Source organism: Acomys minous (assembly GCF_964271855.1).
Source record: "Acomys minous genome assembly, chromosome: 11".
Classification (NCBI taxonomy): Eukaryota; Metazoa; Chordata; class Mammalia; order Rodentia; family Muridae; genus Acomys; species Acomys minous.
In genome coordinates, this window is record NC_140492.1 from 95,955,420 (window position 1) to 95,978,907 (window position 23,488).

Sequence of the window (23,488 nt, forward strand, 5' to 3'; positions counted from 1 at the left end):
ACAGTCACCACCGCTATTAGAGGTCATTTTGGCAAGTGTGTTTGCTAACCAGTTTTGGTTCTGGTGCAACCATTGCCTAGGCTGACTGTGGTGGCAAATGTCTTAACCCCAGCACTAGAGAGGCAGGCAGGTGAATAGCTATAACTTCTAGGCCAGCCTGGGCTACATAGCAAGTTCCAGGGCTACATCCCCCAGGGGGGGAGTCATCCCCCACTCAGATCCCCAAAACAATCATATTGCAAAATCTCTTTCTCTTTGTTCCCTTTTGTAACACTGAAAGTATTGAGGTCCAGGCCATCCAGGGCTAAATAGTAATAGAGTCTCAAAAAAAAAAAAAAAAGAAAGAAAGAAAGGGAAGAAGGAAGAGAGGGAGGGAACCACAGAAGGAGGGAGGGGGAAGGAGGAGGAGGGAGGGAGGGAGGGAGGGAGGGAGGGAGGGAGGGAGGAAAAAGGAACTAAACACTAGATGTGATAGTACATGCCCATAATCTCAGCTCTCAGAGATAAATTGCAAAGATAATGAGTTCAAGGCTATCTCAGGCTACAAAGCAAGATCCCATCTCAGAAATCCAAAATATGAAAGGAACAGGGGTTGGAGTTGGGGGGGAACTAAAATAACGGCATGCCATCTTTGTACGGACAGCGGATGGCTTTAAGTGTATCTACTTCCTTTCACTTTCCTGCATTTTTAAATGTTTTGGTTGTTGCTTGCTTTTTGTTTGTTTTTGTTTGTTTGTTTCGAGTCAGAGTTTCTCTGTGTAGCCTTGACTGTCCTGGAACTCACTCTGTAGACCAGGCTGGCCTCGAACTCACAGAGATCTGCCCGACTCTGCCTCCTGGGTGCTGGGATTAAAGGCGTGCGCCACTACCGGCCAGCAGCATTTTCAAATATTTTATAAAAGAGTTGTAGCTTCATACTCCATGAAGATTTTGAACAAAGCCAACATGTGAAGCAAAGCTCATGTTTTACCTAATCTGGTCTACCCCTCAGAAAGCCCAGTAGGGCCTTTAGAACTAGTCAGGGAAGTCCCCTGGACCATTGAAATGGTTACTGTATTCACCCACTAAACCCAGATGAGGCTATGGTGGAGAAGCCTGTGGGTAACCTAATAAAAATCTACATCGTGTCTCATCTGGGAGTTAAATTTAGGACGGCATCAGAGGCACCCAGAACCTAAGACCAACTGAAGACAAAGCAGGCTTGCACATCCTATCTTCCTGGACCCTTCCCTATGTCTCCCTAGTGACCCATGTCTGAAGTTGTCCTCTGACCACCAAATACACAACTGCACGTACATGTGCACCTTGCACAAGAGTAGTCACACCCATGAGTGCACCCACAAACTCATGAACACATAAACAGACAAAAAAAGGTGAGGGGAGCTAGCTGAGGCAGGAGTTCTGGGCCAGACTGGGCAACAGAGAGAGACACTGTGTCTTCCTCAAAAGAAAGTGAGGTGGGACTCAAACACAACTCAGTAACAGAGTAGCTGCCTAAAGGAGGGAGAAGCGAGTGTTGAAAGCTCAAGAGAGTGAGGTGGTAGGGAAGAGAGGCTTCAGAGGAGTTATGAACTGAAAACCTGACAGAAACAGCCTGAGAAATGGAGAGGAAGAAAGAAAATGCAACCGCTAATTTTTTTTTCTTTTACTAGGAAAAAAAAAAAACAATTATCTGGGCTGGAGAGATGGTCAAGTGACTACAATTGTTTATTTCTTTGCTTTTGAGACAGGGTCTCATCTTGTAGCCCTGGCTGGCGTCAAATTTGGGGTAATCCTCTTGCCTCTGGCTACAACTGGCATTCTGCATTCACCAGCATGTAGACTAAGGTGACCACAATTATTAAATATTGAGATTCAGTCCAATAGAGACACAGGTGCCTGTATTCCCAACTCTCTGGCAACAGGAAAATAGCTTTTACATAAATGTATCTCCCTTAAGTAGTATACTTTCAAAAGCCGATTAAAAGAAAAATCTATATTTTCAAAAAGGAGATAAAATTGTTTATAAAATTGTTTAGCAACGCCCAAAGTCCCTTCCTTCTGTGTTGGGCCCTTACACACTTGAGCAGTCTAGCCATATCGCCAGTATTCCTGCCCAACAATTAAATAAAACCCACCAAAACAGTTGTCTTTCTCTTTTTTTCAATAGATACGTCCTCCCAGCCTCCCTCTCTGTGTCATAGTATCATCAGAGATCCAAAAATAATTTCAGCAGTGCCGAGATGTGGCTCACGCCCGTAAATTCAATACTCAGGTTTATGAGGCCGGCAAGAGTACAGCAGCATGTTGGTGGCTAGCCTCAGCCACATGCTGAGTTTTAGGCCACTTGGGGTACAGACAAAAAAAGAAGACCCCCCTAACGCAAAGGGCTAAAACTAGCAAGTTCAGTTTGAAATTACAATGTGCATTTTCTACGAGACCGCCCATTCACGCAAACAGGCTATATACCCGAGATGGACCTTAGGTGGCGCTGCAGGGACGAGTAAGTGCGCCCAGGGCTTCTCTAGGAAACACTCGTAACGGGGCGGGGCGACTCGAGACTTTCCCGCGGTGGGAGGAGCCTGCGGCCCGAGAGAAGCCACGTGTTCGCCTGCGCGCAGGCGCAGGATTGGTCACTTCCCCTCCCCGGGGGAGTGAGGGCTGCTGGGCCGGATGACGTGGCCTGGTAACGTCCCTGCCGGTCCCGTACGGACTCCGGGGAACGGCGCTGCCGGAACCGCCCGCGGCCTAGTCCCGCCCAGCGCGCGTGTGCTTGCCGGCCGAGCCCGGGCTAGCGGCGGGGACGCGGTGCGCCGCTGGCATGGGGGAGTGACGCGCCCGCCTGCGCCTGCGCCCGCGCTTCCGCAGCGGCGGCGAGACATGAGGAGGGCCCGCGGCGCGGGCAGCGGCGGCGGCTCCTGAGCCGGCATGGAGGAGAAGTACGGCGGGGACGCTCGAGCCGGGCCGGGCGGCGGCCTCGGACCGGTGGACGTGCCCAGCGCCCGGTAAGGAGCGACCCCCCACCACCACCACCACCACGGCCGGTGTCCCTTGCTCGGGGCCCCCGCGGGCTGTTGCCGCGATCCGTGGTGGAGATCAGCGAGCGGGGCGGGAGGAGTGTGGGCTCCGGGCTCACCGCCTGCCAGTTTCCAGTCCCTAGAGACACGAGCTGGATGCCCCCCAACCTCCCGCCCTGCCACGGGAACACGGGACGCCTTAGCCTCTCCCGCGCCTCCCCCGAGTGGATGTGCGGAAGGTGTCACCCGTCTCTCACGCGAAGAAACCAAAGTACAACCCGATGGACTCGGGTGTACGTACAAGCACAGCAAAAATCCAGCCCTGTCATCGGGCTTTCGTTGCCGTACTTTTGTGGGGAGGGGTGGCGGGCTTATCTTAGTAATAAGAAATGTGTTTCCCCCCCCCCCCAAAGTTCATGCTGTACAAGAATTCGTAAAGTGGAAATTATTTCCCTTCACTCCAACCTAAAAGCAAGGATATACAGTGGCACTAGCCAGAGTCCTTCCTGGCCTGTCCCAAGTCCTGAGAGAGTGTTAAAGATACGTAAAAACTTCATTTTTAACGAGAGTCCGTTTTTCCGAGTATCATTATGTACTCTGAGATTCCCTGATTGTTTTGATAATGTCCCAGACTGTAGTTACAGCGCTGCCAGCCCTAACTTTGGTGTGCGAAAAGAACACATATGCTGAATAGGATTTAAACCAACGGCAGGGTTTGTAGTGCGCATTTGGTTTTCTGTCTGTTTTGAGCAGTTCGTTTATATATCACGACTTAGTGACCGATTACAGCTAAATGCAAGAGGGGCCACTGGTGTGGAAAGGGAGAAATACGAGAAGGGACAAGGCTAGGTCAGTTCACAAAATTGGACTGTGGAGACTGATTAACGTACCAGATCATTGTTAAATTGCCTGTTCATAACTGTTGGTCTCAAAGCAGAGTTTGCCATATTCTTTTTGTTTTGTTTTTCGAGACAGGGTTTCTCTGTAAGAGCCCTGGCTGTCCCTGTCCTGGACGTGCTTTGTAGACCAGGCTGGCCTCGACCTCACAGAGATCCGCCTGCCTCTGCCTCCCCAAGTGATAGGATTAAAGGCCCAAGTCTCCATGCCTGGCCAACCGCAGCAATTCTTATAAAAGAAAACAATTTATTAGGGCTGGCTTACAGTTGAGAGGTTTAGTCCATTTTTATCATGACTGGAAGCGTGGCACCGTCGAGGCAGACATGGTGCTGAGAAGGAGCTGAGAGTTCTACACACTGATCCTCAAGCAGCAGATGGAACCTGGGTACCACACTGGGTGTGCCATGAGCATAGGAGACCTGACAGTTGACATCACTTCGGCACCACTGTCTGTCATGCTTCTGCTAGGCTGGCTCATCAAGCAGCACTGAAAGCATGGTCAGGCCTATCACGGCATAGCCCAGTCCCTGGTACCAACCTCTGTCTTGGTTAGTGTTTCATTGCTGAACCTGGAGCTAGCCTAGCAGCCAGCAGGCCACATCCATCCCCCTGTCTCTGCAGTGCAGTGATTACCACTTGGCTTTTATGTGAATGCCATGGGGTTCAAACTTACGCTTCCACAAGTGTTCTTACCCACTGAACCGGCTTCCCACTCGTCTACTGTAGTTTTTAAGTTTTTATATAAGTAAATTGTTTGCTGAGCATATTCCCCCTCGTACCTCTCCATGCCCTCCTCCTCTTTTTAATATCTAGGGAACTGTGAGTAGAAGCAGTGGTCAAAGTTCAAAACCAGCTATATACCCATATCCAAATTTTAATAATTGCCAGTTCAGGGAGCCGAATAAATGTCTAACTGCATTTATTCAGAGACACTTTTTTTATGAGATCCCTTAATAGCAAATAATAGTTTCTAAGTTGGGGAGCTAGATTAAATGCCCCTGCATCGCCCTGAGGCTCAGTGGCCTTTATAAGAGCCTGTCTCTTCTCCCATACCCGTCTCCTAATTATTTCCCTCCTTACATGAACTGCAGTGCTTTTGTATATGGTTACTTAGCCTTAACTAGTGTTTCAGAGATGACACACATAGGAAAAGTGTGTCGACATAGGTGTGCCTAAATTGTTTACCTGCGAGGAAAAAGCTAGAAATGATTTTATTTAAAACCCTTCCAATACTCAGCTATTCAGGAATTAACCTTGTAACCTCTGGAGTGCTATACATGCATTTGTGTATGAAAATAAAGTTTGTTTCCTTTAAAAAAAAATTATGTATTATGTATACAGTATTCTGCCTGCAGGCCACAAGAGGGCACCAGATCTCATTATAAATGGCTGTGAGCCAACATGTGGTTGCTGGGAATTGAACTCAGGACCTTTGGAAGAGAAGACAGTGCTCTTAACCTCTGAGTCATCTCTCCAGCTCCCTAAAGTTTGTTTTCTAAAACTAATAAATTATCAATGAGTATTTTACATGAATTTGTATCTTTCATTCAAGTACCAACTTTTTAATTTTTAGTACTTTATATAGAAATGTATCTGTAAAGAATATTAAGTATAATTTGCCTTTTCCTCAATTTCAGTCATAAGCAGTGTGTTGCTAGACTAGATTAAATGAGCTCCCTCGATGGACGTGCAGTAGGATCGTCAGGGCCCCTGGCCAGTGCTCACATTCTGCACATCCACTCTGTGCTCGGCACAGCTTCCTCCCTTTCCTTGTTTGGTTCCTGTATTACCTTCTGGATCTCAAACTCTGTGGAGATGCCCTTTAACTTCTCTAGACTTAGTGGCTACCACATCTTTTAGAACCTTCAGGATACTTCTTTGGGTCACATGGGTTTGTCTATTTGCCTATTTTTTCTGACCTGGAACTCCTTGAAAGCAGCATCCTCACATGTGTTTAGTGTCTGGTTTATTACATAGAATCATGAAACTGGAAAGACTTAAATAAATAGGGATTCTCTCACATAAAAGAAACCAGATTGGAGCACGCCTTTAATCCCAGCACTGGAGAGGCAGAGGCAGGTAGTTTGAGGCCAGCCTGGGATACAAAGTGAGTCCAGGACAGCCAAGGCTGCACAGAGAAACCCTGTCTCAAAAAAACAAAACAAAACAAAAAAGAAACCAGATTGCCCACAGTGATGCCCCCTGGGCCCAATTTCTCATGCCTCTTCCCTGCTATTGTTTCTTTTATATTAATTTTCATATTCTGACTTTAAAAATTAATACAGCATTCTTGCTAGACTTCCTTTGGCCTCATTGGCCATACATAACATCCATCACATCCTAATTGAGCATGGAATATTCAGCCAGAAGTTATTGGGAATGAGTAGTTGTCTGGATGTGGAGAAGCAGGAATCTGGGAGCCTGATTTCCTGGAAGAGTTTCCGGCACACACCCCCTTTGCAGCTTCCTGCTGCCTTTATGAAGCATGTTCAGTTCTCCTGTTCAGACTCTGGGTCTGGTCACTTGACTTGTGACTGTAACCCTCAGTGTAGTCATTTAGTGGGACGGAGGAGGGACAGATGCCTCTGTGTTGTAATCTTCCAGTCTCTCTGCACATAGAATGTGGTTTCTGTTTTGTTTTCTTAATTCTCTTTGTTTTCGAATAACAAGTTAGTAATGCAGATTTCAAATTACTCCATTAATTTTGCTAGACTATACACATTATTTGTGGGGGTTAGGGAGCACTGGGAATTGAACCTGGGACTTCCCACAGTTTAAACAATCACTCTACCACTGAACTACATCCTTAGCCTATTATTTATTTATTTATTTATTTTTTTTAAAGATGGGAACTCACTAAGTTGCCCGTGCTGGTCTTAAACACATTCTGCTCCTAGGCATATCTCTGTGAGCTCAGGACTAACTTGGTCCATGTAGTGAAACCCTGTGTCAAAAAAAGGAAGAAAGAAAATCCTTCTACGCAGCCTCCCAAGTAGCTGGGGTTATAGGCATATACTACCCGGTCCACCTTAGACTTGAGTACGCATTAAAAGTAAACCAGTAGTGTATTACCAAAATGCTACCAGCAGTTGTCATGTAGATGGTGGGTTGTTTGGGGAGGCTTTTTGTTACTGTTTTATATGTGTTCCTGTGTATGTCTATAGTTTCTTCTATTATCCCCTCCTGTATTTATGATTATAGTGATCCTAGTGATTTCAATTATATTAACAATTGTTTCTGTTTTTATTTTTCAGATTAACAAAATACATTGTGTTGCTATGTTTAACCAAATGTTTGAAGGCTGTGGGACTTTTTGAATCATATGATCTCCTAAAAGCTGTTCACATTGTTCAATTTATTTTTATATTAAAACTTGGGTGAGTATCAAGAGGGCCTTAATGTTTATTTATCTTAAGATCCTGTTTTGAAAAAAAAAAAAGATCCTGTTTTAACTGAGTATCTTTAAGAAATCTTATCTATGTGTTCTATGAAGTTTGTTTCTTCTGACAACTATTTGATAATTTCTTTCCTTAAATAGAAACGTACATAAGGGTAGATGTGCAAAGACCCATCAGAAAAGGGTTCTCTTAGCTGAGTGTAGCCTTCTATAATCTCAACATTGGGAAACTGAGTCAAGAGGATTATGAATTGGAGACCAGCCCTAGTTACACAGAGAGACTCTGTCTCAAGAATAAAGTAAAAAAGAGGTGGTTGAATTCTAATGACTTGGCAAACATAAGCTTTAGTTTGTATTGCTAAGGTTTTTGCAAAGCTTTTTTAATACCTAGCTTAATAGTTTGGTTCCTATCTGTGTTAGCAGGCCGTCTTTTGTGATGTCTTATATCATTTACTCTCACATTGTGTGTGGTGGGGGGGGGGGCTCTTTACACACCTGACAAGTGTAACTCACGCCTGCCTATAAAACCAGCTCCAGGTTTGACACTCTTGGCTTCGGTAGGCATTGGTACACACATACACAACTGAAAATTGTCTTTAAAAAAATAGTTTTGCCTTTGTACTCCCTGGGCTCAGTCTTGAGTCAGTCATAAATGTCACATAAGGCTGCCTTAGCACAGACCCTTCCCAATGAAATCGTGCTGTGCTGTGCCCTCTGCATAATACCGTCAGAGTACAGGGTTCCGATGGTCTATAGCTACAGTTGGTGTAGCTTTCTTCCTAAGTAGAGACTCTTGGGCCTTGAGATTGATAGTAAACACCCAGCCCCGCCCCCGTGTATTAATAAAATTTTATCAAATACTCTTGAGGGTATAGTTAGCCAATTTAAGGTAGAGATTCTTGACTAGAAGAATTAAGCTTTTTGGGGGGGTTGGTTTTTTGTTTTTTCGAGACAGTTTCTCTGTGTTGCTTTGACTACCCTGGACTCGCTTTGTAGTACAGGCTGGCCTTAAACTCACAGTGATCCACCTGCCTCTGCCTCCCAAGTGCTAGGATTAAAAGCGTGTGCTACCACACCCGGCAAGCATTTTTATATAGTGATAATAAAAAGATGGTGGCATGGTTCAAGATTTATTACTACTGATTTTAAGAGAAGATGAATGGTTTTCTTCGCTGTTTTAAGGCATTGAAAGCTAAGCATAGAGGCGCATGCTGGTAATTGCGCTCAGGAGGCCTAGGCTAGAGAATGTCAAGTTGAAGATCAGCCTGGACGGCGTCTTGAGCGAGACAGATCCTGCCTCTGAAATTCAGACGCTCAGTATTACTTTTGTGGTTTGTGAACTAGTTCTGAAGACCATTACCAAAGAAGGTCCTGACTTTTGCCATGAAAGCCTCATCATGATAAAGGCAGTCTCTAGCACACTTGCTGCTGCTGCTGCTGCTGTTGTTGTTGTTGTATTTCTTGAGGCAGGGTCTCTGTATCACTGGCTGACCTGGAACTTACTCTGTAAACCAGGCTGGCCTCAAACTCACAGAGATCTACTTACCTCTGGCTTCCAAGCACTGGGATTACAAGTGTGCACCACTATTCCCAGCCTAGAGCAAAGTTTCTCAAATTAAATGTGATGGTCATGAAAATTCTGGCAACCAAAAATTGAGAATCCAATGCATGATGAATCTGAGGTGTTTCTGCGGTAGGATGTGGCTGCCGTCTGGCTTCTGCACACAGCATGAACACTGAATGTGCTGTGTGTACTTTCATGCCACATAGTGCCAAAGAATATTTCTGCATCACCTTAATTTGCTCTCAAGACTCTTGTGATTTGAATTAGTGTTTTTATGTTATATACAAAATTTTCTACTCTTAAAGAAGCATAATGGTTTAATTACAGAAAGCAAAGACGTAACATTTCCCTAGAGCCGTTCTTCAGCATCTTTGTATTAAATCAGGATATCTAAGGGTTGTATAAACGTATCCATCTCAGTAGGACGCAAAGTTGCTTTCATCTCTAATAAATAGAAAAATTATAAGGTACATATTTTTGTTGTTATTTTGTTTTGTTTTTTCAAGACAAGGTTTCTCTGTGTCGCCTTGGCTGTCCTGAACTCACTTTGTAGATTTGGCTGGCCTCAAACTCACAGCGATCCCCCTGCCTCTGCCTCCTGAGTGCTGGGATTAAAGGTGTGCGCCACCATGCCTGGCTAAGATATATTTTTAAAGATAAATTTCTTTATGATTTATTAGCAGTAAATGTTTGATTTGTACATGAATTTTACATACTTATATACAACAATAGTACAAAAATATGTCAGGTGGGAAGGGGCCACAGTGCAAAGAGGTTAAGTCCTGCTCTGGAGGAAAGCATGTCTAGTTCTGGAGTATTTGTTAAAGCTACACCTTGTACTTAATGTTACTGTTACTCTTTCAATGTTTACAGGACTGCGTTTTTTCTGGTTTTGTTTCAAAAACCTTTTTCTTCTGGGAAAACCATCACAAAACATCAGGTGAGATGTTGACAGAATCATTTATTCCTAACAGCTTCCCCTTCGGTAGGCCAGAATAAAGTGACATTTTACATTTTTCTGGGCTTAACTTCGTGGTTGGTGGTTGATTGGTTTGCTTGTTTGTTTATTCGTTGAGTTTTGGTTTTCAGCTTGGTTTGAGATCGCATCTGCTGTAGCCCATTCCGGTTTCAGACCTGTGCAGCCAAGGATGGCCGTGCGCTCCTGGTCATCTTGCCTCTGCTTCCCCGGCCACTGCTGTCGCAGGCTCACACCGCCATTCCCCGTACGGGGTGCTGACGCTGGGCAAGCACAATAGCCCGCTACATGCTCAGCGAGGGTTAACTCACTCTTGACTTTTCAGAATTGATGCTCTAAGAGTAAACTAAAATCTCAAGGCTGGGCGTGGTGGCGCAGGCCTTTAATCCCAGCACTGGGGAGGCAGAGTCAGGTGGATTGCTGTGAGTTCGAGGCCAGCCTGGTCTACCAAGTGAGTCCAGGACAGCCCACCAGCAAGTCTATACAGAGAAACCCTGTCTCAAAAAAACAAAAAATAAACAAACAAAACGTCAGTGTAATGGAATATTTTCAAATGTAGAAAGGAGTAGCAGGCTTTAAAGGGATGTCCTTATTCAGAAAGATGCACAGATGAGGTGTGAAGCCATGCCCGAGAGCCTAGAGTCAGTGGGGATAGATTGTGTGAGGAGTTGGGAGGGAGGCCCCTAAAGTCAGTCCTATTCACATCCTGGTCTACTTACATGATTTCTCTTGTCTTAATTTTGCTCACGTATAAAGTGAAGATAATAGTATTGGCCTAGGATTGTCTGTGAGGAATAAATTAACTTGTACCTGTAAGGTTTTTAGTTACAGCTCACATGTGAGTATCTAGTACATGTGCAGTGTATCACACGGGTCATCTTGATGCCCTTCAACTGCTTCATGCCAGAAAATTCCTCATTCTGCTTAGTCTCTCGCAAAGCACCTCACTGGGAGCAGTTATACTCTATTGCATGTCTGCTTCATGTCACAATTGGGGTCCGCTACATATTGTCAGCGTGGCAATTTAAGTACTTCTATTTTAGAGACCAAGAACGTCTTTAAAATACAATTAATCTCTATTTTCACATGACTATAGCATAAAATTGCTCATGGAAAGCCACAACACTCAAAGAAATAGGAAGATCAATATGAGTTCAAGGCCGCCCTAAGCTACATAATGAGACTGACACACACACACACCCAAAAGTCTTTTTTTAAAAAACTAAATCATATATTTTTGTTTGGAAACTGGAAAATTGTGCTGTGTAGGGAAAAAGACTTAAGAGCTAAGCTGGGTTTGGCTGTGCATGTCTTTAATCCCAGCACTCAGAAAGCAGAGACTGATGGGCTGTGAGTTTGAGGCCACAGCTACAAAGTAAGACTGTCTCAAAAAAAACAAAAACAGCAGCAGCCAGGAGTGGTGGCACACACCTTTAGTCCCAGCACTTGGGACGCAGAGGAAGCTGGATCCATGTGACTCCAAAGCCAGCCTGGTCTACAGCGTGAATCCAGTGCAGCCAAGGCTACAGAGAGGCCCTGTCGTGGGGCAGGGGGCAGGAGGAGCAACAGCACTTGAGAACACAGATGATAGAGATGAGGATAGTGAGGGGATCTTGGTCATTTTTTTTAAAGATTTATGTATTTATCATGTCTACAGTGCTCTGCCTGCATGTACACTTGCGTGACAGAAGAGAGCACTAGGTCTCATCATAGATGGTTGTGAGCCACCGTGTGGTTGCTGGGAGTTGAACTCAGGACCTTTAGAAAAGCAGCTACTGCTCTTAACCTCTGAGCCATCTCTCCAGCCCAGAATTTCCTATTTAATGTTTAAATATGTGATTATTTAACCTTTAAAATAGTTGGGTTGTTATCCTCTACCCTCTGGGTTTTGCTTTGTTCCTTGTTAAGACAGGGTCAGTGTTAGGCCTGAGCACCTTGGAACTCACTGTGTAGACCAGTGAGTGCTCTGCCTGCCTGTCTCCGCTTGCAGGAAGCGAAGGAGTGCTCACCATACGCCGCCTCCCTGTAGGTTTTATTTAAGCATGAAATACTTACTAGCAAATGGATGTGACTAACGCTGTTTCTGTTGTTGTTCCTGTTTACAGTGGATCAAAATATTTAAACATGCCGTTGCTGGATGTGTCATATCACTTTTATGGTTTTTTGGCCTTACTCTTTGTGGACCACTAAGGTAAATTAAAATGTATGTTCACTATGTGTTTACATTTCATTTGAGTTCATTTTGTTGTGTATTTATACTTCAGCATTTGTAGTGCACACGTGGGGCTGGAGGGCTTTGGGAGTCAAGTCACTCCTTCCGCCGTGTGGGTCTTGGGGACCAGGCTTGGCAGCAAAAGCCTTTTACTGACAGTGCCATCTCCCTGCCCTTGTTCCTTATTTTATGTCAAAGATTTACTTGAACAACGGTTTCTGTCACTTCTATAGCACTGAATTCATTCCAACATAGAAAAACCAGTTTAGTCTGTGTTAATGATCTATCACAGATACTTTATTGGCTAGAGTCCAAAAAGTTTCAGATGGAGAAGCTAACACATCTGAATGGAAAATGAAATAAACCAATAAAGATGAGACATCTTGAAAGGTGCTCTTTTCTCTTACCCTGCGAATACCCTATAAACACACTTCAGAGTAGCGGGCATCCATCAGGAAAAGGTGCTGAATGAAGGAGGCTGCTCGCCTTGGCTTCCCTTAGAGCTGTGTAGAGGGTCCCTGTGCAAATGGCCAGTGTAGAGAAGAAATGCTTAAAATGACTTACTAGACACTGAAACGTGCAATCAGCATCAGATTTTTTGTTTTGTTCTGCTCTTTTTTGTTTTTTGAGACAGGATTCTCTGTGTAGCAGACCTAGCTGTCGTGGAACTCACTTTGTAGACCAGGCAGACCTCAGAAATCTGCCTGCCTCTATCTCCCAAGTCCTAGAATTACAGGCGAGCACCAACACACCCAGCCTTTTTGCTTTTTTTTAAAATGTGGTTTGATTGGTTGGTCAGTCTCTAAAAGGGGCTAGTAAGAGAGTATAAGAAGTCCAGCATGAGGCAGAGAACTCAGTGAGTTCAAGGCCAGCCTGGTCTACAAAGAGAGTCCAGGCCAGCCAGGGCTCTGTTACACACAGAAACCCTGGCTCAAAAACCAAAAGAGAGAAAAGAAGGAAGTATAAGGAAAGGCGCCTTGCTCCTCCTTGCCTTTGCCTAGGGAGGGGTGTGAAGGCCAAGCCTGAGGGCAGTCTCCATCAGAAGCCCGCGCGATTGGCACATCTGTAACCCCAGCCCTCAGGGAGGCAGAGAGAGGCAGGCTGATCTCTGAGTTCAAGGCCAGCCTAGTCTACAAAGCAAGTTTAGGAAGCCAAGGCTACACAGAAAAACCCTGTCTTGAAAAACCAAAGATATCTCCATCAGAATAGTGAAGGTGGACAGTGCTGAGGAGAGGAGAAGGACTTGTGGCCAGCCGAGTACCTTCTGGGCTGACATTTCCTTGTTATACATACCCCGTGCTTTCCACGTGCAGCGTGTAGCTGCCACACCCTAGAGGAATGGGAAGTTTGCCTGAATTTCCCAAAGGAGTTGAGCCTTTTCGGTTTATGGTTGATCATAATTGAGTGCTATTATTAGAGCCACCACTTTTTAACTTGCTTACTCATGAAATGATGCTTTAGTTCATACTACTGAAACCGTCCCTATTTCTTAAGATACAGATAGAAAGGGGAAAGTTATTTAATCATCTGCTTCCTCCCTTGTACCCCGTACCACCACCCACATTGCCTTTCTCCACCTTTTACTAAACCCATGATGCACTTTTAAAGTGTTTACTCAAGGGTCTGGAGAGAAGGCTCAGAGGATAAGAGCACTGTCTGCCCTTCCAGAGGTTCTAAGTTCAATTCCCAGCAACCACGTGGTGGCTCACAACCATCTATACTGGGATATGATGCCCTCTTCTGGCCTGCAGGTGTATATGCAGACAGAGCACTCATCTACATAAAATAAATAAATCTTAAAATAAAAAGATCTATTTTAAAAAATAAATAAAGTGTCTACTCCAAAGTGGGCACAATGATATTTTCTAGTCTGTCTTATTTTAAGTTAGTATTGCCGTGTTGATATTTTTATTTCTTAAATTAGGACCTCCCAAATATGATAAAAATTAAAGTTATAATCAGTGAATTTTCATTACAGACTTAGGTGAAGAAGAAAAATGACACATTTAACTAACAGATAGCTGGAAATGGGTTAATGTTTCGGTCTGTAATACTCCTTTTCTTTCTTTTTCTTTCTTTTTTTTTAAAGATTTATTTATTTATCATTTATACAGTATTCTATTCTGCCTGCATTCCAGAAGAAGGCACCAGATCTCATTATGGACGGTTGTGAGCCACTGTGTGGTTGCTGGGAATTGAACTCAGGACCTTTGGAAGAGCAGTCAGTGCTCTTACCCTCTGCGCCGTCTCCAGCCCCTCATTACTCCTTTTCAGTAATTGGGCTCTTTGGAGTTTGGCTGTCCTGGAGATTGAATCTAGGGTGCACACTCACTAGATAATCTCTGCCGCTTAACTGCATCTCTGCAGCCACTTGCCTGTTTTGAGTTAGGAGCTCTCTTACTTTTCTTTTCTTCTTTTCTTTCTTTTTTTTTTCCTGTTTTTGTTGTTGTTTTTTGTTTGTTTGTTTGTTTTTATTTTGTTTTTCCGAGACAGGGTTTCTCTGTATAGCCTTGGCTGTCCTGGACTCACTTTGTAGACATTGAACTCACATCAATCCACCTGCCTCTGCCTCCTGAGTGCTGGAATTAAAGGCATGCGCCACCACTTTTTAATTATTTATTATGTATGCAGTGTTCTGCCTGCATGTACACCTGCAGGCCAGAAGAGGGCACCAGATCTCATTATAGATGGTCGTGAGCCACCATGTGATTCCTGGGAATTGAACTCAGGACCTCTGGAAGAGAAGACAGTGTTCTTAACCTCTGAGCCATCTCTCCAACCCAAGTCAGGATCTCTCTCTCTCTCTCTCTCCCCCTCCCCCCCCCCCCCCTTTACACAGGGTATCACTATGTAACTCTCACTGACTGACCTGGAACTCACTATGTAAGCCAGACTAGCCTCAAACTCAAAAGAAATCCGCCTGCCTCTGCCTCCCAAGTGGTGCAACTAAAGGCATGTGCCACAACACCCAACCTCTTATTTTTTAATAAAGTATTTCCACATAAAATTCATTAAATATGGGCTTCATTGTATATAGTAAATATTGACAAAAATGTTTTAGATTTATATTTTACTTTTATTTATGTGTGGGTGCCCATGAAGGCCAGGCGAGGGCTCACTTCCTCTAGAACTGCCTCACATGGTGCTGGCAACTGAATGTGGGTCCTCTGGAAAACCTGCAAATGGTTGTAACTCCTGAGCCACCTTTCTAGCCCATTTGTTTGTTTTTAGGCGTGAGGGTGTGTAAGTGCACCACATGCATTTGGGAGCCGGAAGAACTAGAAAGGGAGTCAGATGCCCTGAAACTGGAGTTCCGGGTGGTTGTGCACTCTTACGTGGTGCTGGGAGTGGTGTAAGAAGAACAGCTTAGTTCCTGTGTGGGAAGCCTCTCTTCTTCCTCGGACATAAGAGCATGCTCCTGTAACCCCAATCGTGGACATGAGAGCATGCTCCTGTAACCCCAGCCGTGGAGACCCAGAAGCACACAGATCTCTGCAAGCTGAGATCAGCCTGGTCTGCGTAGAAAAAGAATTCCAGGACAGCTCAAGCTGCATGGGGGAGACTGCATGGGGGCGGTTCAGGGGGGTCATTTGTTTACCGTAAAATTCAGCTTTTCAGAGCTGGGTACAGTGGGCTTTGTGCTGGCAGCCTCAGATCTCTTGATCCTAGGAGTTTGGAGTTTGAGGCTAGCCTGGGCAACATACCAAGATCCTCTCAAAAACAAAGAAAATTAATGTACACTTTACTATTTTTGTATACTTAAATTTTTTCATTCATGCCTGCTCCTGCATCAGTCCATCAAATGGAAATGTTCCGTTGATATTCTCTTACTAGTGAATAAGTTACTTCTAGTTTGGATCTCCTATAATTAGTGCCAATAAAAACACACTTTTAAAAAAGATTTATTTATTTTTATGTTATGTGTGTGCTTTGCTTGCATGAATGTGCACCACGTTTGCCTAGTCTCTGCAGACACCAGAAGAGGCTATGGCGTCCCCTGGAACTGAAATTGCACAGCTGTGATGCTGGGGGCCAGACCTGGGTCCTCTGCAAGAGCAGCAAGTGTTCTTAACCACAGGGCCATCCTCCAGCCCCACCAACAAACTTACTGAGTATTTGCCTCATATATACAGGAAGTCTGAAGGGTTGCTGCACAGCTATGGGGACCTGAGTTCAGATGCCAAGCAGAGTCAACCATGACAACGCTGGGGTAGTCAAGACAGACAGTCACTACGATTTTCTAAACAGCCAAGCTACCTAAGAAAGAAAGTTATAGGTTAAGTGAGAGACTCTGTCTTAAAAAATAATGTGTAGACTGGGCGTGGTATACGCCTGTAATCCTAGCACTTGGGAGGCAGAGGCAGGTAGATCTCTGTGAGTTCAATGCCAGCCTGGTCTACAAAGCAAGTCCAGGACAGCCAAGGCTACACAGAGAAACCCTGTCTTGAAGAACAAACAAACAAAAATGTATAAAAGGCTGGGTGGTGGCAGTGTATGCTTTTAATCCCAGCACTCGGGAGGCAGAGGCTGGCAGATATCTGTGAGTTCGAGAGGATACCCTGGTCCTCAGAGCAAATTCCAGGACAACCAGGGTAGTTATACAGAGAAATTCTGTCTTAAAAATAATTAACAATAATAATAATGTGGAAAGCGGTGGAAGAAAGTCAGCCTCTGGCCTCTGTTTGCACACATGTGTGCACATCACATGCACACAACTCATAGACATCGGGGCTGTCAGGATGGTTGAGAAGGAAATGCACGTGTTGTGCAGGCCCAGCATCCTGAGGTTAGTTTCCAGATCCAGCAGCAAGAGAAGAAAGCTGACTGCTGAAAGCTTTCCTGTCCTCCGACAAACTGTGACTCAGTAAATAACATTTTTAAACAAAAAATATATATTTTTTCAAAACAATGATATTTTAAAATGACATAATTCTAAGATTAAAGGTTGTTATTTGCAGGTACTCACAGTATCATTCTTGTTTGTTTGTTTGTTGAGACAGGGTTTCTCTGTGTAACCATGGCTGTCCTGGACTCACTTTGTAGACTAGGTTGGCCTTGAACTCAGTGATCCACCTGCCTCTGCTTCCTGAGTGCTGGGGTTACAGGCTTGTGCCACCATGCCCAGCGCATCATTATTTCTAAGGCAGTTACATCAAAATGCTTTCTGAGGGAATTGTACATATTTATTTTTCTCATGTTTTTAATTTTCTTTTCATTTGCTTTAACTTAGTTCATGCTTCCTAAAAAAGGTCAGAAACGTTTTCTGAGTGGTGTTGTGTTTCCGTAGGACTTTGCTGCTGTTTGAACACAGTGACATTGTCGTTATCTCCCTGCTCAGTGTTTTATTCACCAGCTCTGACGGAGGACCAGCAAAGGTAGAGATTTCCATTGTTGCTTCTTGGCAATTGAAAATACAGGTGTTAAACATTATTCATATCAAAGACAGATCATGTCTTTTACGGCTTATAATATGGAAGAGACAATGCTAACAACATTTTTCTTACAAAACCACTTCTCTGTTTTTATTTCATTTTGATGTGATTATAGATTCTTAGAACATTGTAAAAACAGTACAGAGATGCGCTTTCCAGTCAGTTTTTCCCATAGGGAACTTAGAGGTTGATATTAGTGCAGCCCGTGCTATGATCCTTTCCTCAAGTCTTAGCAAATGTCACCAGCGTATCACCAGCACATACCACATCATGTGGCGCCGTAGCACTCTGCCTTAATCTTAATAGAAGCAGCCTGTGAGCTTGCTGTGCTTAGTCTGCTGAACAGTTACCTAGCACATTACCAGCTAGTCAGCCCTATTCATCACAAGTGATTTAAATATTACTGTCTTTTAGAAAATTAGTTGTTAGTCTATGGTCTGCATGTTAGAGCTAGCACTACACTGTTTCCATTTTATCACATTAAAATGTCCCGGAGCATGGTGTGTTGGCCTGAAAGTTGTCATCTAATCGCACAGCACTTGCATTCCCCCCCCCACCACACACAATAAGTAAGTATAATTCTTAACAAATAAAAGGGACTTTGAGGCCAGCTTGTACTACATAGTAAGACTCTGCCTTTAAAAACAAAAAGAAACGGCAGCAGAGAAAATGGAGTGGAAATGGGGGTTAAAGGGAAAAACATTAATTGTACAGGTTTTTCATGTATGTTGCCTTTTGTCATAATGCCCGCCACACTAAGAATTGATTGAGTATAATGAATAGACTAATATCCTGTTTCCATTTGAAACTTTTATTTAATCAGAACTATATTTCTGTTGCTAAGTATTATATAATATATAAACTAGGCTTATTATTTTCTCTAATTTTCTTTTATCCAATTTTTTTCCTGGCAATAAAAGCATAAACTTAAAAGATTTATCAGGGCGCTGCAGATATGGCTGAGTGGGTAAGAAGAGCGCTTGCTGTGAAAGCAGGAGCACCTGAGTTAGGTCCCTAGCACCCACGTAAGCCAGGCCTGAGTATGTCGGCCTGTACCTCCAGTGTTGTGTGACAGACACAGGCAGTGCTGGGCAGGCTGGCCGCCCGCCTAGTTAAAACAGCCAGCTTCAGGTTCATTGAGAGACCCTACCTCAAAAACTACGGTGGAGAGCGAAGATTGCTTGGTGGTTAAGAGGACTGGAGTTTAGTTTCCAGCAACCCCTCTGGGTGGCTCACAAATGCATATAACTCGAACTCCTGGGGATCTGACACCCCCTTCTGATCTGTTAGGGTGCCTGCATTTATGTGTACAACACCCAAACACATAAAAAGCAAAATTCTGAAAGAAAGTGGAGAGCAATAGAAATTACCAGATGGCTTTCTCATGCTTGCACACGAGCAGCGTCCATCCACCATGCACATCTATAACACACATACACAGTTCACTATCTTAGGATGACTTAAATTTCTCAGTATGGTTTCTCGGACCTTTTTCCTTAGAGGAACACTAGCTAGATTATTCTCTATTTCTTAAATGTTACAGAATACAATACAGCTCTACCAACTATTCTTCCTTAGCTATTTAAGGCTTTTCAACCAAAAATTGAGAAGCTTATCTCTGTAAGCCCTAATGATTTATTCATATTAAATATGCCAAGTCACATTTAGAAGGAGATACATTGCTAACATATGTCTTAAAAGATGTAAAGCACTCTGAAGAATTTATTTCTGTAGCTTACTGTTATACTATAAACGTATGTAAAGACGATAATGTTGGTGTTGTTTTTCATTAAATGTTGATGCATTTTCTAATGTTCCTCTTAAGCCATGTTTGGTGCATGTCTGTACTCTTAGCACTCAGGCGGCCTGGGCAGGGGGATTGTGGGTGCAAAGGTCAGGCTGAATAGTAAAATCCTTTCTCAAAAGTAAAAGGGGAAAATGGTTTCCCCTAGCATTTATGTGATTATTGTGCTAAGACTTAACCTTTAAAAATACAAAAACAGAACTTTGTCCATTTCTTCTCTTTCAGACAAGGGGGGCTGCTTTTTTCATCATTGCTGTGGTCTGTTTGTTGCTTTTCGACAATGACGACCTCATGGCTAAGATAGCTGAGCACCGTATCCTTTTGCTCCAGACTGGGGGTGCCTGAAGTCTAAGGGGGGAAAGCTAGCAGAATGGAGGAAAATGGAAGGAAATTAAACTCATCAGTCACAAGTGACACTTTCATAGATTCATGTTGACATCCTTAATCGTTATTCAGATGAATAATAAATTCATTCCTAGTTGGAATTTTAAAATATCCTCAGTATGTTTCCACAATGCTTATGTTTTAGAATGTCCTGATGCTAGAAGACAGGAAAACATTTAAATTCCTTTGCCCTCGCTTTTACTGTCTTGTCCAGAATCACTCCTGCCAACTCAGGCTACCTTCTTGAACCCAACTTTCTATCAAGTTTGAGTGCGCTCCTCTCTGACCTCCCTTGTTCTCGCCCAGCCATACCCCTGTGTCTATTCTGCAGCACTTAAAGTACTGATACTTAGTGTCCTGGGTTATTAGTAAACTAACAGCAGTGTCCTGTGTTACACTGAGAAGGAGCAGAAAAGGCTCCAGGTGCTTGTGATGCATGTCCTTTCCTATGCTGGGGCCTGTGTGGTCAGCAGTGTAGAGCAGGCAAGGTCAAGACTGATGGTACAGACTGATCTGACGGTGCAGCCTCCGTCTCATCAGACAGGAGTAGACCAAGGGCATGCCTTCCCTATGCCTGCCTCTAAGAACCAAAATGTAGTCACTGCCTCCAGCACACGCATTGCTGGAAACAGCAGTACACACAGAAGCCAGGTGTGGTAGCACACCCTTTAAGCCCATCACTTGGGAGGCAGGGGCAAGAATTCAAGAGTGTCTTTGGCTGTGTTTTAAGGCTGTGGCTCTAAAGCCAACAGTTGGGGGAAAGGGAAAAAAATGAAAACAAAAAATCATAGACCATTCTTATTTATAAGTTTTTTTTTTTTTAGAATTAAACTAAATTGTTTTCTTTTCAAGAGTAACATGCTACTAAGAATAGTTGAGTTTGGCATACCCAAACCAGTGTGTCTTCAAAATAAAGTAGCTAAAATTTCAAGAGAACCTTAGCTTTGGGAGTTGGGATTTAAAAGTATTTTCCTTTACTCTAGTTTCTTCAGCTGAAGGACATCATGACAGTGCTCTAACTCATATGCTTTATACGGCTATCGCCTTCCTAGGTGTTGCAGATCACAAGGTATCATCTTTTGTTACAAATAGAATTGAAAAGTCAGGGGCTGGAGAGATGGCTCAGTGGTTAAGAGCACTGGCTGCTCTTCCAAAGGTCTTCAGTTCAATTCCCAGCAACCACATGCTGGCTCACAACCATCTATAATGTGATCTGATGCCCTCTTCTGGACTGCCAAGTGTAAATGTACATTCATACAGTAAATAAATAAATCTTAAAAAAAAAAAAAAAGGAATTCAAAGGTCACAGCAAGTATAACTTTGGGGGTGGGGGACAGAGCCTCCTGTAGCCCAGCTGTCCTTGAACTCGACCTGTAGCCAAAGGTGACCTTGAACACTTAATCCTCCTATCTCCACCTCTAGGCATGTACTACCATGGAATTTATAATTTTTAAATTTCACTTATACCTAACACATACCTTTACTCCTAGCACAGAAGAGGCTGAGATAAGAGGATCTCCGATTTCCAGGCCACCCTGGGCTATGTCATCAATATTGTTCCAAAAATATATTTATTATCTTGGTACTGAAGAGATGACTCAGCCATTAAAACCTCTTGCTGCTCTTCCACAGGACTCACTTGATTCCCTGGACCCATATAGCAGGTCACAACCATCTGTAACTCTAGTCCCAGGGAATGCAGTGCACCAGGCATGCAGGTGGCACACAGACATACATGCAGGCAAAACACTCATACACATAAAACGTTTACAACACTAAAATAATTTCTATTTCTTCAAGATATATATAATCAAGAAGATAAGGCTTACTGGTTAAGAGTGCTTACTGCCACTTAGAAGGCAGAAACAGGTGGATCTCTCTTGAGTTCAAAGCCAGCCTGGTCTACAAGGCAAGTCCAGGACAGCCAAGGCTACACAGAGAAACCCTGTCTCAGGAAAAAGAAAAAAAAAGAAGAAGAAGAAGAGAGTGCTGACTGCTCTTGCAGAGGACCTATTCCCAGCACCTGTATCAGGGAACTCAAAACCATTTGTATCTCCAGGTACAGGGGATCTACCGCCCTCTTCTGTCCTCCACAGCCATCCGCACTAGTGGTGCCAGTACACTCGTGCAGACACATACATACAAGCACACGTGTTTTAAATTAAAACAAAAAATGCAGGGCAAGGGATGTAGGTCAGTGGTAGAGTGCTTGCCTAGCACGTACAGAGTCCTAGGGTCAGTCCTCAACACTGCCAGGTGTGGTGGCACATTGGGAGGCAGAGAAGGGCAGGCAGGTCTCTTGAGTGTAAAGCCAGCCTGATCTACATAGCAAGTTCCAAGCCAGCCACAGCTGCATAGTTAGGCTCTGTCTCAAAATGTTGTACATAACATAAATCTGTAAGGAGTTGAATATGATAGTATATATGTTTTTTTAATGAAATATTTCACTCATAGGGTGGAGTACTCTTGCTGGTGCTGGCTTTATGTTGTAAAGTTGGTTTTCACACGGCTTCCAGAAAGCTCTCTGCAGATGTCGGTGGAGCTAAGCGCCTTCAGGCCTTATCCCAACTTGTTTCTGTTTTTCTCTTGTGCCCCTGGGTGATTGTTCTTTCTGTGACAACTGAGGTAAGATTGAGAGCTGTTGATAACAAGTAAAATGAGTTACTATTCAACAGAAATTTCAATTGAGAATTTTTTAATTTGAGGCTGATAGTGGCTTAAATTATCTTTGCTTTTTTTTTTTTTTTTTAGTTCTAATTGTTGATAAAAATGTAAGTCAAATACTATTATGTTTATGTATATTTCACATTTCTATGGCCCAAAGGATTCAATGAAAGACTACCAGTTAGTAGTCTTGAACTCAGGTTTTGGCTACTTAGTATTTATAAAGTTCAACAAGAATAGGGTTTTGTTGTTAGTGCCCTGGGGGATACTGGGAAAGTATACCAATATCTTGTGACTTTCACATGCTGGCATTTTGTGAATCATATTCAGTCATGAGTATTTGTTTATGTACAAAGTGATTAACAGAAACATCTTGTAAAATTAAACTTTTTCTCCATAGAATACTGATTGTGTGTTGTGTTGTTTGTGTTTTTTATTTCTAGAGTAAAGTTGAGTCTTGGTTTTCTCTCATCATGCCTTTCACCACAGTTATTTTTTTTGTCATGATCCTGGATTTTTATATGGATTCCATGTGTTCAGCCAAAATGGACGTTTCCAAATGTGCCCGCTATGGATCCTTTCCCATTTTCATTAGTGCTCTCCTTTTTGGAAATTTTTGGACTCATCCCATAACAGACCAACTCCGGGCTATGAACAGAGCAGCACAGCAGGAGAGCACAGAGCATGTCCTGTCTGGAGGCGTGGTAGTGAGTGCCGTGTTCTTCATTTTGTGTAAGCATTTGCCTGCTTTTCTCTTCCTGAAGTCTTTATGGTTTCTGGTGCTCAAGCCTTCATTTAGATACTATTCAGTGCTCTCAGTTGAGTGCTGGCTGGCAGTGGCCATGTTGATGCTTATCCATTCAAAACTTGGACCATATTCTCTTTTTTCTCTTTGTAGCGGCCAACATCCTATCATCTCCCTCTAAGAGAGGACAGAAAGGTACCCTTATTGGATATTCTCCTGAAGGAGCACCACTCTATCACTTCATGGGTGATGCTTTTCAGCATAGCTCTCAGTCGATCCCTAGGTTTATTAAGGAATCACTAAAACAGATTCTTGAGGAGAGTGACTCTAGGCAGATCTTTTACTTCTTGTGCTTGAATCTGGTAAGAGTTTTAAATATTAGTGCTATATATTTAAAGCACAATGTTTTTATGTTGG

General features: G+C 43.5%; 1 protein-coding gene across 2 annotated transcripts in view; it reads left to right on the forward strand.

Annotated features, from left to right (window-relative positions):
• Nucleotides 1-2,612: 2,612 nt before the first annotated feature.
• SLC30A5 (solute carrier family 30 member 5) overlaps nt 2,613-23,488 on the forward strand; it is a 33,214-nt gene continuing 12,338 nt past the window's right edge. The window contains exons 1-10 of one of the 2 annotated variants that reach the window (XM_084801343.1): nt 2,613-2,984; nt 7,148-7,270; nt 9,728-9,794; nt 11,936-12,021; nt 17,330-17,417; nt 19,504-19,591; nt 20,655-20,731; nt 22,117-22,287; nt 22,770-23,058; nt 23,225-23,433. In XM_084801343.1, the coding sequence (XP_084657469.1) occupies nt 2,908-2,984; nt 7,148-7,270; nt 9,728-9,794; nt 11,936-12,021; nt 17,330-17,417; nt 19,504-19,591; nt 20,655-20,731; nt 22,117-22,287; nt 22,770-23,058; nt 23,225-23,433 (1,275 nt within the window). In that variant the 5' untranslated portion in view covers nt 2,613-2,907. Of the gene's footprint in view, nt 2,985-7,147; nt 7,271-9,727; nt 9,795-11,935; nt 12,034-17,329; nt 17,418-19,503; nt 19,592-20,654; nt 20,732-22,116; nt 22,288-22,769; nt 23,059-23,224; nt 23,434-23,488 lie in introns of those variants that run through there. The other variant, XM_084801344.1, reaches the window with a different exon arrangement.